Source organism: Trichoderma gamsii, assembly GCF_001481775.2.
Source record: "Trichoderma gamsii strain T6085 chromosome Unknown Scaffold_5.2, whole genome shotgun sequence".
Taxonomy (NCBI): Eukaryota; Fungi; Ascomycota; class Sordariomycetes; order Hypocreales; family Hypocreaceae; genus Trichoderma; species Trichoderma gamsii.
Window position 1 is genome coordinate 1326905 of NW_020171342.1, and position 15912 is coordinate 1342816.

The following is a 15912-nucleotide window of genomic DNA, read 5'->3' on the forward strand; positions in this document are numbered from 1 at the left end:
TGTGTCTCTTTTCTTCTATCTCTTTCTGCTTTGTTACACCAAAGGAGCATCAAGTGAGTCAACGGCGGTGAGAGCCTGTGGGAGGTGAGAATTGAGAATCCGCATCCGATTCTTTGCAGCAAATGCGTATCACGACTGAGAGGAGAAAAGGGTAAATCAAGACATCAGGGTGTCAAACAATCAGCCATCTTCTGTATCCGTCTTGCCGTCTGAGCAACAGCAACTCGTATCATCCTCATGTATGATATCCATTCTGTCCTCCATCTTGGCTCCGCTATGCAGCAGCTCCTGATACTGCGACCCCTGTAACAAATCTCGCCAGAGCCTTTTGCCTCTTCAACTTCATTTTTTTCTTCTCGACTCTTCCCGCTATTACCCCTCCATATCGTCTCAGCCCCTCCATTCATCCTCACCCAAGCCCACTATGAAACGCCAACCACCCCACTTCATGCGGTTCCATCCCTTCCATCCATCACCTGCGCATCGCCACCGCAGCAAATTTTCATATGCTTCTTTCATCAAGGTGTCATCAAACATGTCCATCTTCCTCTTGTGTAAACTCCGAGCCGAATACGCAGCCAGAATGGAGCTCGTATCTCAATGAAAAGCTGTGGGAGAGGCGATACAAGATGTGGGTACATGTACGCCGCTCCAGGCAGCTCTCATGCGTGATCTCCATATCGATAGCTTCCCAACTCCCTCCCTGTCACCACATGCATTCAACCATGAAAATCAGATTCACGATGCCTTAGCTCAAGAGGCATCCTCGGCCGTAGTACCGGTACACTGTCCCGGCCTCTGGAGGCCAATTGAGCGCCCCATTTGCAGTAGCTTGTAGCGGTTTAGCACCGGTCTCTTAGCTGAGGTGGAGCCATCCGTCCCGTCGTCGTTGGCATAGCTGAAGCTTAAGTTGAGCTACCAGCAAGGAGCAGCTCGGCGTGACTCTTCATTACTATTTTCAAGTTGGAGCAGAAAGCCAGTTGAGGCTGAGCATCTGTCTGTGCCAAACATTGCTATCAAAGAACTAGAGGTCAATCACACCCATACTCTTCCGAATATATGCGAGATCTGCCTAGGTAGTGTAGGGTGGCAACTTGACGAGTGAAAAACAAGGACGGAGACTATAACTGAAGCCCACTTAACAGGACGAATCCCTGTATCTCAAAATAAGTTTGCCGTATATCTTCTAATGTATGTAATGAAGAATGTCACAAGAAAGGCTCCTTTGTAGGAAGCTTGCTTTGAGAAGTTCGCTTTGTCTCTTCTTGCTTACATCCAGCTCTGGCAGAATCCGTCTGTCTCCTACCATTAGTACAGAGCACATGCCCGGCGTCCAAGGGGAACCCAACAGCGACTTCCGGTGGTACTATCTCCAATGGAAACCTGAACATGTGTTTCTGTTCTCCGTGTAAGTCGACTATATGGCCATTTCTGAAGCACCCCCCCCCCCCCCCCCACCAAAATGCTCATCAGTTGACATTGACAAAGCTGAGTCACCCAGGTTCTTCCTCGCGAAATTGAGTACATATACCTATCCAGCTGAGACTGCTATTTGCGTCAAACGACGGTGAAATGAGTCTCTCGAATATGGCAAATGGATAGTCTATAGCTGCATGACCAATTATTCAGGGCAACCTGGAGATGAGCAGCCATATCAGCATTCTACCATCTCCCAATGGCCACCAGGTTAAAGAACCACCACCTTCAAGGCCGCGCAGCAATAAAGGCTCTTGAGAGGAGTACAAGATTTTTCTTATATGCCTACCTAGGAGCAACAGCGAGATTGGGTCTGTCTATATGCGTAGTCTTGGCCATGATGGCCCCCCGGATACGGCGTTGGCAGCGCTGAAAAGCACCTGTTGGGCCACAGCCGACCCCAAAAGCAAAGTCGTGTCACCGGTGTCACCTCCAAGCTCCAGACAGCTGCCAGCTGCCGTCTTTTTCGCCCTGCCCGTTATATATCCAAATACAGGACTCCCCTTCCAACAAAAGAGCTGCTATTCCGAATGGTCTAGCGGTTCCAGCCATCGCCCGTATAGAGTAAGAGCAACTCGTTGGACTCCTATTCTCCCAGCGTAGGTGACAGCCAAGGATCCTGGTGCAAATCCGGGTGCGGGCATGCGACTGTTCGACTTTTCGTTGAGCCTTCTTTTTTCCCCCTTCTGCTCCGTCTACTCCCCTTTTTTTTTTCTGCGCCCACGTGTGAATGAAACTAGAGGCCTTGGAGATGTTGTATTTTTGCCTGTCCTCTTTGATATTTACCTCTAGATATGTGCTTACATGGTCATGATAACAGGAACCCGGTCCCCGTTACAAGTGCGATTTAAGTGCAAGTACCTTCCTCGTACAACTGTACGAATACACTCAGATTGCGTACCTGAGGCCTCGGGCTTTCACGATGGCACGCACGCTCAGCCTTTTTGAAATTTGCAAAATGACTCTCTGCCTGTATTGAGTAGGTAGCTATATGTAATTACATCTATATATCGAGAAACTTATCTCTTCATTCATCATTTCTATCCATCCCTATATTTATTTACATCCTGCGCGGTATTGAACATCTGTATGTGCTCTGTCGTCTCATCATTTCGACAATTTCCCCATCTTGCTTGCTACTTCCCTTTCTCAACCATGTCTCATGAGAAGCGAGCCACCATCAGTGGATCTAGGAAAGAGAGGAGCAGAGAGAAGGAGAGAGAAATAAAGGAAAAGGAAAAGAAATTTGACCTTTATTGGCCCTTCTTCTCGCTCGGCTTCGCTCGAACCAATCCCTTGGGAGTCTTTAATCCTGCAAAAGCAATAGTGACAACCACCAAAGCGCCCATCGCACCCATAGTATACGCATATTCTCTGCCAGCCCACCAGTACACGCTAGTGCAAAGAATTGGTCCCAGCCCACGTCCCAGCTGTCCCCAGCTTCGCATGATGCCCAGCTTGACGCCGTGCTCGTGGTCGCGAGTCTCGAAGCTGCTGAGAGCATTGAGGCCCGTGACAACCGTCGCCGATGTGACAGCAAGGCATGTCGCTGCAGCGTATAAACCGCCGATGGTGGATAGACGACCGAGCAGGACAAAGGCTGCGAAGCAGGCGATGGTGCCAATACGGACAGACAAGAGGGGGGAGAGCCTGCGGGTGACGCCTCCCTGGAGGACAGAGGCCACCAGACCGATATAGCCAAGAAGCCGTCCATTTCTCCCAGAGGTAAACTGGAACAGGTCATAGGTCATAAACGACAGCGACGTCTCCATTCCAGAGAAGAACAGGAGAAAGACGAAATGCGTAGCGTAGAGCAAGACGCGTGAGTTTGTCCGCTCCACCTCTTTGGATTCTACATTGCTCTTGCTAGGCTGCTTCTCCTGAGTCTTCTCCTTACCGGCCAAAGACGGAAGAGTTTCCGGCAGACAAAAGTACAGGTACACCGTCTCCGTAGTAATCAGGAACAAGCTGAATCCTGCTGCCACAGCAAATGGATTTGCGCTTGTCATCGGAATCTTGCTCAGCCACGCCCCAAGGCCGGGCCCAAAAGTAAAGGCCACCGAGAAGCATGCGCCGATGATTGCCATTGTTGATCCTCGTGACTGTTCGTCCGATATGTCGCTGGCCATGGCGGTGGCAATCTGCACATTGCCTTCAGAAAGACCACCCACGACTCGGCTGGCCAGAAAGGTACGGAAATCGACTGCCATGACCCAGAGCAGCACAGACAAAACATTTCCGCACATGGATGCCAAAAGAGCATAGCGGCGACCGTAGCGATCAGAGAAACGACCGATAATGGGAGAGGCGATGGCCTGCAGGATGCTGTAACCGCATTCTATTGTCAGTAGCCCCCTCGAAATACCTACATGTAGATATATAGGTTGAGCACTCACGAGAACAGAGACCCCAGCGCTCCACCAAGAAGAACAATGTCATATCGGGAATCGATGGGTCGCGAAAAGGACGCCTTGTACGCATTCAGTCCGCCGAGCACCTGCTGCAGGAGGGTGTTTGGTTTGCCATGGACGATCAGGTCAGGAGCCTCGCGATCTCGGTAGAACTCGAGAAGTTTCGGGAACAAGGGCAGGATGAATGTGAAGGATATCTGGGTTCCTCATAAATTAGCAATCTGCCCTGCAGGTATGGCTGGTGCCCGAGAAGAGGCCTCAGTTTGCGCTGTTGCGACTGACCAGATCTAGAAGAAGAGAAACGATGATAACCCGGAGCACACGCTTCCGCGTGGCAGGGTCGACGGCTACCATTGCGTCGCTGCGACACGGCCAACCAACACGTTATGAGTCTGTACAACCACGGAGACGAGCAGCGAGAGAAGATATGTGGACAACGAAACACAAGAATCAAAGAGTGCCTACTACTCCTGATATTAGTAGTAGTAGTAGTAGTAGTAGTAGTAGTAGTAGTAGTAGTAGTAGTAGTAGTAGTAGTAGTAGTAGTAGTAGTAGTAGTAGTAGTGGTAAGTAGCAGTGGCCAGCAAGTTGAGCTCTCAGGTCAAGACCCACCACCCTGGAAAGGTCGATCCGCCAGCGGAAGCCAAAAGAGCCAAGAATAAACACGGCCAAGTCTAGCGCAACTCTCTCTCACTCTCTCGAGTTTCGTCCCGGCAGTCCAGCAAGTGCCACTCCATTCTTCCCGCGCTTCCCGTGCTTGCATGCACAGAGCAAGAGGCCAGAAGTCCATTCCGGACCCCACACTGAATCCGACGCTGCTGGCGAGCGTGTTGGTCGTGCGACTCGGGCCCTGGAGGAAACAGATGATATGATTAGTTGAAACTTGACGGCCGCTCTAAGCTTACTGTAATACCAACAAGGGACGCTTGCTTGGAGGTGCGACCCCCTGCTCCGCAGCGTCGCAGCAGTACCTCGCGCTAAGCACGTAACGGCAGCTTTGATCGCGCCGCCTGGTATGAGTTGCCCCGAATTGCTGGAATCCATACGGCTTGTATGGAGATGGAGCAATATCGCAGCAGATGCTCCTCCGGCCGATGGCCCGCCTTGGGCAGGAACCCGGGGACATGGTTCTCAGCTACTGCTGGCCAGTATTGCTTGCGGCTTACGATAGCATAGCCATGTTGTGGAGGAATACGCAATGCAATGCAATGCTACAAATACGCCAATACGACGGTGAGAGAGGCCGTTCTCCTGTGGCGCTTTGACACATGCGGCTGATCTCAAGTGATCCATCCGACAAGCCGGCCCACCATCTTTGTGTTCCTTGGCTTGAATATACTACGACTACTACTACTACTACTACGACTACTACTACTACTACTACGACTACTACTACTACTACTACTACTACTACTACTACTACATACTGCTAGTTGTTTCTGCGAGGCTGTCCTAGGACGCTTAGGAGCTCAGGCTGCGGGAGCTTGCGTCTCACTACCCGTCCGTTCACTTTCTGCGGCTGTCCTCCGCCTCTCAGTCTTGCCAACCAGTTCGAGACTGCGATATCCTGGTACATGTACTTACCCACCAACGCAATGAACGAGCCTAGGCCTGCTGTCGTAAGGCCCCAAGATGCGGGTAGATGCCGCCAGCAATCTCCGTGCCTCGGCCTGCAAGATCACGCCCCGAAGAAGAGGCCACAGCCTACCCCCCATCCACGGATGAAAACATGAAAAGATGAAAGGATGCAAAACGCACAGACGCGTGCCCGTGCAATACATCGTGTTGAATTATACAGACTTCATCACACAGAAGGGATGATTGTCCTCCCTCATACAGCTACTAGTACCTGAATACCACACGCGGCTCAGTACTCTACCATCCATAGCCGTCCTGTATTGGATGCAAGGTATCTAGAACAACATGGGACACACAATTCAGCCCCCATCAATGGAACAAGACAATGCCATTGTGACTTCGACTATCCCCCGCGTTGATCTTGAGAGAGGCCTATCAACCAAACAATATCGGTCAAGCTGGCCGCAGTTACGGCCGATGAGGAGGTTTGAATTTTCCCGTCTAGATGACGCAGTGGCAGCTCGACGACGGGCCGCACTATTACTGCGGTACAATGGCTTCTCGGGCACTTTCACAGGAAGTTTGCATAGTCCCGGAGACTTTGGCAGTGTATCATTTCACTCACAAGCCTCATGCAATGGCCTTCGGTCGGATTCTGAGACCTGCATTGATCCACACGACATTTGAGAGGGACGAGTTGAACCACATGTCTCTCACCATTTTTGATATCATGACGCTCGATGTTCGGCTCGACATGCCTCCCCACAGCAAGCCACAATGGTATCATGTCTGTGCTTTGTCAAAAATGCCATTTCAGAGCTGAGGGCGGCTTCTGCCTCTCTGACTCGTTGATGAGGCTAAGGACATTATCGGAAAGCTAAAGCCAGCCGAGAGGACACACTAGAACGATACATACAATAGCCACGAACTCAGCTTCCGGCCTGTGGCAGGATATATCAACTACACCGGGCAAATCACCCCTGGATCAATGGCCTGGGCTCTTCATCTAATTCGCAGACTTATGAGCCGTAGCGAGGGCCCTAGACTCGCCTCGACCGCGTGGGTGCTTATTACGACCCTGGCATTGGCAAAAATCTTTGCTGCCTTGATTCACGGCAGTACCTGGAATCCTAACTCCATGGTTCCTAGCAACAACTGTCTAGTGCGGCTAATCCAAGCTGAAAATGCATCTGCGGAGGGCATTCGAAGGTGGAGGTGGAGCACTACGCCAAATGACATGCTGATACTCTCACACCCATACATGCTCAGGCATCCAGCAACGGCTCCGGTAACCAGACGACATCGTTCCACTCCGCGGGTCCTTGCCAGCCATCCAATATACCGTGCCGCATGCAAACATTGTTCCACGACAACTAATAGCGGACAGCGCCACTGCAGCAACCTTGTTCGCTATGCTACTCTAAGCGCTCTAAAAGCTGCAAAGAGGCCTCAGTATGCACCCATCCTAGCTGGATTCGACTAATACGAGCATCATTTCGGCTTAGACAAAGGATTGTGGCATCCAGCTCGCATTGACAACTCCCCATCCTCTATGCGATACATGAAGGTACGATCAACACAAGTAACACGCCTCGAATCTTGACCACGCCTCCCTCAAACGCAAGTATCTCAAAACAAAGCGGCCGGGGCTCGCCAAACTCCATCAAGGCATAGCTGCGAGAGCTTTCGGGTACCTTGTGCATGCCAATTTCCGATCTCCGAATATGGAGAACCCACGGATCGTATCCCGGCTGAGAACCCTATTTTTGTGGTCTGAATAGCGTGCCACCTTCCAAGGCTTGGTGTAGGATCAATACATGTACCTATTGAGACGATGGGAAACATGCTATACAGGTCTTTCTACACCAGACTCGACTAACAAGGAGGAGGATGGAGAGAGACAACCAGCAAGACCTACAACATCTTATGAGAGTCCTGCTCTGAGCAAAAAGCAAGGGCTCGTTTATTCTGCTCCAAGGGAGGCACACTCTCTTCCGCAAGGCAAGACGGTGTACGGGCTGCCCGAAAGCTGTTCGCACAAACGCAGAGGCAGCCGCAAGGGCCCGTGCCCGACGGTTGATTTCATGGATAGCTGCGGGCCGCGGACAGCTCCAGCCGAGATTTGCAACTATTGCGATTCCAGCCCACGGCTCTGCGTGGTGGTGGCGTGGTGGCGGCGTGGTGGTGCTGGGAGCCAATGATAATGACGGCAGGGCCAATGATTTGATATTAGCTTGGGCTATTACCCTTGTCCGATGGCCGAAATGCTTGGCTCCCATTTAGATCGGAGACTGCTCTGGACCAAGGACTACATGATGCCACAATTGTTTGCTTTATCCTTGCTCTGAAGAACGGCCAGAAAAGTATTAGCGCGTACCAACGGGAGCGGGAATCAGATCTCAGCGGAGGATTTCTCACCCCCCGTATGGTGTGCTAGGCAGGGACATGTATTTGTCGAAACGATAGCCAGCTAGAACCCCACAAAGCTGAGCTGGATGATGGACATGATTGCGACTGCTGCTTCTGACTATGCCGTTGAATTCGAAGTTATGAAAACCTCTATCATGGCTACTATTTTTTCCCCTTACATATGAAACCAATAGAGGCTGAGAGACGGGCAAAGAAATATGAGAAATGACTACCTTGGACTGGGATAATGCAAAGGAATCATCCGGTGTGCGAGGTGCAGCATCTGAGTGGCCCAAGACAATACTACTTGCTTTGGGGGGGAGGGAAAGGGAGGGAGGGAGCCTGAATTAGGTCTCCAAACCCCCACAGGCTTGTGTCTCCAAGCTCACATATCATAAAAGAGATTAAAGAGCTCGTTAAGAGCGAAGGCCGAAGAATGCGTGTGGCGTTTATTCCCCCCTCTGTGGTCCTGGCCCATGGCCAGCGATGTACTTGCGAATGATACAATCAAGCGTGGGGTATGGTTTCAGAATAGGCCTTTCTTCCTCCTCCTATCCTCTTTGTCTCTGGCTATGCTGTTGACATCCCAGCACACCGGTGCGGGCCTGGGGATGGCCGCCTCACCAGTCTCCACCGCCATTCACGCATCCTCACTTATACGAGGATGGGCACCTGTTCCTCTCTTACGAATAGTACTAGTACCTATGCTTTTCTTCCGGACAAGTACGTCCGAGTTGCAGGCATGCAAGCAGGCAGCATCATGCAAGCAGCATCCCCTGTTCAGGCTTGCTCGCTCTGTCTGTGCGTGAACCATCTAATAGTAGATCAACTCAACTGAATCACATGAGGAGAGAGACCCCGAAGAGGTGGGCAGCTTCTCCAGGGGTGCTTCGCCCCCAAGCAGGGCCCAGGGCCAGTAAGAGTCTCAAAAGCCTCACCCATACCATGTGGCTTGCATTGGATAGTCACTGCTTAGAGGTTTGCTCGAACGGATGGCTCGCCTTTCCTTTGAAAGCTCGCCTACGTCACCGTACTTGGCGGGTTGCTCCTCTCTCAAGACTGCTTCCATCTCTAGCCGCTCAGTCGAGGCGTAGTATCTATATGGTATATAGGTAGATGGAGTTTAGTGTTATGCCTGTCATATTAGCCATGGCCTCCATTCAGTGCAGAGGCAGCATGGTGGTCTTGTTTCTACCTCCTTGTAAGCCGCACTATTAGGCAGAAGCGCCGAGCTTTTCGTCCTCCCCTGGATCTCCTTGTCATGTACTGTAGTCTTCCTTTCACACCGGTCGGATGAAGGTGGTGGGAAGAGGGCCATAGTCAGAAGCTTTTACCGACCTTGGGGCAGGTTGCATTGCATGACTCTGGGGCGGGGGGGCTCTCAACAACCAAATGAGAGCCCATATATCTGATTTCTAACACGCCATTATGCGCTGCTTGTGCGACGCCGGGAGAGGGACTGGAGCAAAGCAGAGCAAAGCAGAGCAAAGCAGAGCAAAGCAGAGCAAAGCAGAGCAAAGCAAAGCAAAAATAACATGCTGCTGCCGTCTACTCAGCCACCGGCGTAGTCTAGATCCTCTACGGTGGGCCACTGCTTGAGCTTTTGCGAGAGTCACCGCCGCCTTGGATGGCACCGCATAAGTCTGGTGGAGTATGTAACTGACTTCTCAGCTCAACATGTCATGCCAGCCTCTCTACCAGCCTTTGATTTTGTTTGCTCACTAGAATATTGTGTGTGCGCGCACCGACACAGTCCCTAGGTACCTATGTAGGTAGTGGTGAGGTTGCTGGCGGGCCAAGAAAATCTTTTGACATAACAAATCTCTTTGCGGGCATATTCCATAGTGCTATTAAGAGCTTCGAGTGACCTTGTTGTTTCTTCCACTCGACAGCAAGTCGTTACTCGGCAACACATAGATCGTAATCTGCCTTGCAGGCAAATCAGATGCTGCTGAATGTAAACGACGCCTGCGTACGCTGTTACATGGCGGTTGCGTCGTAGGCCTGCTTAGACAGGGACTGCCTCCCTCACCGGTATGATTTAGGCGGTGGAGGCGCTGTGGTAACACAAACAATATGCGAGTTGCAGGTGTATTATGGTCGCACGGCACTAGTAGGTAATATAACGAGACGGCAGACAGGCGGCTCAGGGTGTGCAACCCATGTCTTTGATAAACGGCGAGGTGGCCTTGACCATGTCCAGTGAGTACATCGGATGTTGACTTGCACGCGAAGCTGGGTAGGAGGGCATGATAAGAAGAGGGAGAGAAAAAAAAGAAACGAAATAAACAGCTCCTCAGACTCTGTGCTCCAATATCCGAACCATAAATACCGGTCAACCATCTTCACATTGCGCTTGCTTTTCTTCGCCAGTCCACTCGACTTCTATTTCCTCTTCTCCAGATTCTCAATCCATCCATTGCAGCCTCCAAGGAAACTTGCCTTCAATCTCAGCCAGATCTTCTTATTGTCTCGCACAAGCCTCTCTTGCTCGTCACCTCCAACCATAAGACTTGCCCGCTGCGTCTAGCCACTTCAACAGAAAAGAATAATAAATAGGTAAATGGTGAATGAAAATGAGTGCGCCGATATACTCAAATCCTATTCTTCCACCAGGCGTCAAGCCCATCATTTTCGTGCTCACTCTTGCCGACGAAACAACCCAAAACAACTTCCAGAGTTCTCACGCACGACTTCTCAACGAGTTTTTCGAAAGAGCAACAATTAGGCACGCCAACACGGCTGAGAAAGCATTCAGTCTCTTCACCCAGTGCAGTCAGCCACACGCGGTGTTTATAGCCGACGGCGGCATCGCTCGCCCCAACAGCGAGATAATCAACCAGAGGCTAACGGTTTATGCTGCTTGCGGCGGCATCGTCCTCTTTGGCGGCCTGTTTGCCGCCTCAAGGGTAGATGATTTGAAGAAGACCTTCAAGCAAACCTGGGACCTCCCCTGGGAACCCGGCTCCTTCCACCGCACCACGTTGAGTCTGAACGAAGGAGCAATTACTTCGACTCTCAAGCCTGGACTTCTGACCTCGTATAGCCAGAAGGCTCTTCATCTGTATGGGGTGCAAAAGAATGAGTCGTGGTATCTGCCCTCGCAGGATTCGGTTATCGAGGAGTGGGTGCCTCGTCCAGGACCAATCACCGACTTCAGCGAGTCGCCCATTATTTATGCTTGTTACGGAAGTGGCCACGTTGGGTTCATCGGCGACACTGATGCTGAGGAGGGCACTGTGCTTTGCATTCTTGCCATGTTGGGCATCTTGATCCGATAAATGGCTGAAGTTTCCTAGAAGAGGAGGGGGATGGGGGTTATTTGTGTGCTGCCCAAAGGAATATGGCAAGCCTGGTATCAATGTGGGAAGACACTTGGTTTTAAGCTGCTTGGCATCTTGTGTTGTAAATGGGAGCACTGCATCAGCAGCTCGAAGGAGAATGGAACGAGAGGGAAATCTGAAGAAGAAAGAGAGAAAAGACGGGAAAAAAAATGTTTGTTCGTTTGTCTGTCTGTGTCTTTCTCTCTGTCAGTTTGTCTGTGTGTATAGACGTCTGTATTGCCTCGCAGCGTTGTTGTGTTACAGTCTCGGCGTGTCATGAAGCATAGGAGGAATGAAGCTTGTTGGCAGCAGGTCCAACAAATTTTGTTCTTGTTCGCAGTGATGTCGATTGTAGATGGGAAATTCAACAGAAGATGGATGTTAAGCAGTTCTTTTTCTTGTCCATCAGCTCCCAAGATGCACTTGTTTCCTGGTGTTGACAAGAGACATTGAGAGCGCCCGTCCGTCTGTTTGTTTGTCAACCGCTTTGGCCGCAATCCATCAGGCACACGCTGTTGTGTATCCCAAACAAGGCCGTTCTGTGTTCAAGGGCAGGATTTCCAACGGCCGAGGCAGGGCCAAGTCACGGCGGCAGGTCGTTGGTGTGACAGACAGCGGCAAGCCGCCGAATTGTGTGCGGATTCTATTCGCTGGCACAGCGGAGCACGGCCATCTGGCAGGCAGCGTTATTGCAGAAGCGGCATGTTCACCACCCCTATTCGGAACGGGCTGCGTTTAAGGCCAGGCAGGGGGTTTGCGGCGGCCGTCGGGCTGGTTTTGCAAAGAGACCAAAGGCAAGGATGCGAGGAGAGGCCGGCGGGATGATGCAGAAACCAGCATGAACATCTGTCTGTGTCTGTCTGGATGTGCCTGCTCAGATGCTGCAAAGATCTGCTTGCTGTATTTCAGCCAAGTTGCTGTTGGTGGCGTCCGGATCAAGTCCAATCCAGTCCAGTCCATCCAGCTCAGTTCAGTAGCAAAGACCAATCACCGAGGCATCGCAAAAACGGCGGCACCCAATACTGATGCGCCATGGCAGTAGCACGCACTTGTGTACACACACGCCATGCCTCTGGACTTAATCACATTTTTTTTCTGCAGCAGAACCGCCAGCCAAGGTGACGGGCAAATCAGCTGATGATTGCTGAATGAGGAGGCGTGGCCACGCGCAAAGTGACGTGGGAGGCATTTTGGACCGCAATGCAGGTACCGGGGATTGTCTGCAGAGAATGGCAGCAGGGATCAGGAGCGTTGGAGTGCATTCGATCGTCGCTGAGAAAGGAGGGAAAATCAAACAAAAAAAAATTAATTAAAAATATACCCCATTATGGCCAGCCCCTCCAGCCAAGGTTGTATCGCAGCTCGTAGCACCTCGTACTTGGGAAGGTCTAGAACACGAAAAACACCGGACACGACGGCAAATATTTTCGCGAGCCAAGAAGAGCAAGAGGAAGGTGTTTCTAAAGGAATGACGGCATGAAAGTCTTTGTTCCTTGATTTGCCTTGCATCGTCTCGCGTTCTCTATTTGCTTTCCTGCAGAGACGTCGAAAAAGGTAGGCGAGGGCAAGATGAGGGGCTTATAAGCGAGGGAGGAAGGTGCGGACTTGCCTGGGATGCATTGCATGAAGATGGGCTTCTTCTTTCTCTTCTGCTTCCATTCCTTTTCCTCTCCTCTTCCTCTTACTCTTCCTCTTACTCTTGACCCTCGATCCTCTTTTCTGCATGCCAAATCACAACCCCGCCCCCACCACCTCTTCGCATGACGGGATTCCCAAATGGATTTCCAATGGATACTACCGATCTGGATTGGAGGGATGGCCCGAAAACCCCACCATCAGATGCCATCTGCTCACAGCCAACAAGAGCGTTTTGGTGCCCGGGATGAACATCACGGAACGGGAAAAGTCACCTCAGCAGTGGCCCGGAATCATGCCGCAATTTTGCGAGCCATCACAATTGCAGCCCAAGGAGAGAGACAAAGAAAAGGGGAGGGGGAGGAGGGCTTTTACGGTATAAAAGGACGCATCATCCGCTGAAGCTGAGCCCAGAGCCCGTCTGCCAAACTCGCCTGGCCTGTGTTTTCTCATCCTCGTCCATTCTTCTTCTCTGCTCGCCCCCTTTGCTCTCAGTTTTCAACGGCATGGCCCCGGACGGTGCAGCAAAGCCAGGATAGGACAGGCTAGGTAAGAATCATGTGTTTGTCTTCACCACTCCCTACCAAGCACAAGTGCTGCTGCCACCTCGCCTCATGTTGCAAGACATACATACATATACACACGCAGCTGACGGCCATGCAGCAGGGGAGTAGACACAAGACGCACGCGGATGGACACACGGCGATGGGATGGGCGTACAGAGATGGATGCACGCCAGGCCAAATCCAAAGCTTCGTCCCGGCTTCTAGTGCGCGTGTCAAAGATCTAGACGTGCGCCGTCCCGCATTCCGCACTTACAGCATTGGTGCAGACAAGTCCACAACATCCACCAACATCCACATTGCCCATGCCACTGTTGCAGTAGTAGGCCCGGGCCACCGAGATGGGCAAATCCGGCCAAGCCAAGCGCAGCCAGATCCAGAAGTGATGGGTGCAAAGGGACGGATGGATGGCCAGCGCTTGCAGCCCCCCAGTTTCTCCAGCCTCTGCCCATGTAACACCATGCGGCAGGCCCATGCGCCCCCCATACTTGCCCATCTCATGGACCGGTGGGCAGCAATCACCACGTTCCAAGGGCCCAGCATGTCACGCCCCGGTGCCCTACTGGAAGAGGCTCCGATGCCGACCCGGCAGCATCAAGTCCCACTTCGCCGGAAGCCATGTTTCCCCACTCACGGCCGCTGACGACGTCTCCGTTTCCACTGGTCACAGCTCGGCTCTCTTTCTCTCTCTTTCTCTCTCTCGCTCTCTCCGTGTCTGTGTCTTCACTTGTCCTCTCCCCGCCTGCGATACTCTATACTCTGTGCTATGCACTCTGTACATTGTACACGCTGCTTTTGTGTTTTGCCCAACGAGGGGCGAGCCAACAGGAGCAGCCTCAACGTCGTCTGGGGCCAACCATGGCCACACCAACATCACCAACGCCAATTGAGTGAGGTATGCGCTCAAGACAAGCCACAGAGGTGCAGCCTTTGGGCTTATTCAAACAGGTAGGACTCAAAGTTATCGTTCCCCATTCTTCTTGTCTGTTGCTATTCGTCATATCACATCACACAAGGTTCCTGACACGAGAATATTCAACAGATAGACATTAACATTGCATGTGGCGACGGTGGCGCCCGTTATTTAACAAAAAGAATTATTACCCAGTTCATGGGGGGCTCATGTGGATGAGTATATCTCTAATATCGCGGCGTTGCCTTTTCGTCCGCAGGGTGAATAACGGATAGCTCCCGACCCTTTTTTCCCAGTCTATTTTCCCTCTCTTGTTCTCATTATACCCAATTCATTATCCGAAAAAAAAAAACCCCCTCCCCAAATATTATATCAAGAGTCGAAAGGAGATTGCCGCAGTTGCCAAGAAGCGCCGAGTTCTTCAAGCTTGATGAGTATCGAAAGCTTGGCCCGGTCGACGTATTACTATTATTAAAAACAGACACCTAGAAAGAGGGGCCGTCAGCAAACATTGATTATCAACAATGCGGACAGGGAGGGGGATTGTTACCTGACTGGTACAGCGTGTCATGAAGCGAAACATAGGGAAAAGCAATCAAAAAAAGAAAGTGCCCGGCCCAAGAATCGAAGTCATTATTTGGGCTTTGGTGGCTGAGGAGAGTTGGGCTTGATGATGCCAGTGGTGTCGTATGGTCCACGCATTTTGATTTGTGAGAAGGAGAGAAGAAGAAGATGGTGTTGTTGTTGATGCTGTTGATGGTAGCAGCGAGGTGAAGAAAACAAAAAGAGACTGGATAGAGACGTCGGAAGCTCGGAAAACGGAAGGAGAGGTCTGATTATGAACGACTGCTGGATAGCACCGTTTCTTTGTTGGATGAAGGAAGGAAAAAGTGGACGGAGTTGCGGGAACGGTCTGTTATTTTAAACAGTTTCCACACCGAACCGGTGAGAGGCCTTTTGCACAGCTCGCCGCCTGTTTGCAGGGATCTCGCGTGGCTTTTTAGCTGTCTGGGCTTGATTCTTGCTGTGTCTGCTGGGGCGATTTTGCGGTCTATCCAAGGCGGTCAGTCTACCCCCTGAAAGCACTCTGTTGGCCCCTGCAGGAAATTTTTCTTGTCTTTACCTGGGTGTGAGATCGACAGGGGTGGCTGTCTCTTTTCTTTTGTTTTCCCTCCTAGTGTTTGCCTTGCTTGTATCGGCGAGGATGCGGCTGGCGGGATGGGTGTGAGACTGCGAGGCTTCTCGGGGACGCTAGCAAGCGGTACGCGGGACGAGAAACGAGACGGCGGAAGCCTTGCGGAAGCCTTTCGAGAAGGGTTGAGCGAAGGGTGCAAGGTTTATCGGAAAAGGGCAAAGTCTCTGCCTTGCCGAGCCGAAGACGATGCGACTACAAAGTACCCAGGATATAAGGACGGCGAGAAAGGCGTGGTACTGTCTGCTTGGTGTTGAGAGCGAACCTAATGGTTTTTTAGGGTTGGCCCAACGTGCAACAACTTGGGCGTCGTCGTCGTGGGCTAAGGCGGTGGGGACCAAGGCGACAGGGTCTTGTGCAAGTGCAAGGGTAGGGGATGAGCTGGAGACCATGGCCATGCAGGACAGCCCAT

At 51.6% G+C, this 15912-nt stretch overlaps 3 protein-coding genes across 3 annotated transcripts; 2 read left to right on the forward strand and 1 right to left on the reverse strand.

Moving 5' to 3' along the window:
* Positions 1-2729: 2729 nt before the first annotated feature.
* TGAM01_v202319 (hypothetical protein) lies at positions 2730-4241 on the reverse strand (the record flags this gene model as incomplete). Its single annotated transcript, XM_018810501.1, has 3 exons — positions 2730-3801; positions 3873-4084; positions 4170-4241. 3 exons carry the CDS (start codon positions 4239-4241, stop codon positions 2730-2732), a joined length of 1356 nt encoding a protein of 451 aa, XP_018656270.1.
* A 6209-nt stretch (positions 4242-10450) lies between these two features.
* Positions 10451-11155, forward strand: TGAM01_v202320 (hypothetical protein; the record flags this gene model as incomplete). Its single annotated transcript, XM_018810502.1, has 1 exon — positions 10451-11155. The coding sequence occupies one exon, from the start codon at positions 10451-10453 to the stop codon at positions 11153-11155; it is 705 nt and encodes a 234-aa protein (XP_018656271.1).
* Positions 11156-13537: 2382 nt separating this feature from the next.
* On the forward strand, positions 13538-14038 carry TGAM01_v202321 (hypothetical protein; the record flags this gene model as incomplete). The annotated part of the gene is made up of 1 exon (XM_018810503.2): positions 13538-14038. The coding sequence occupies one exon, from the start codon at positions 13538-13540 to the stop codon at positions 14036-14038; it is 501 nt and encodes a 166-aa protein (XP_018656272.2).
* Between the last annotated feature and the right edge of the window lie 1874 nt (positions 14039-15912).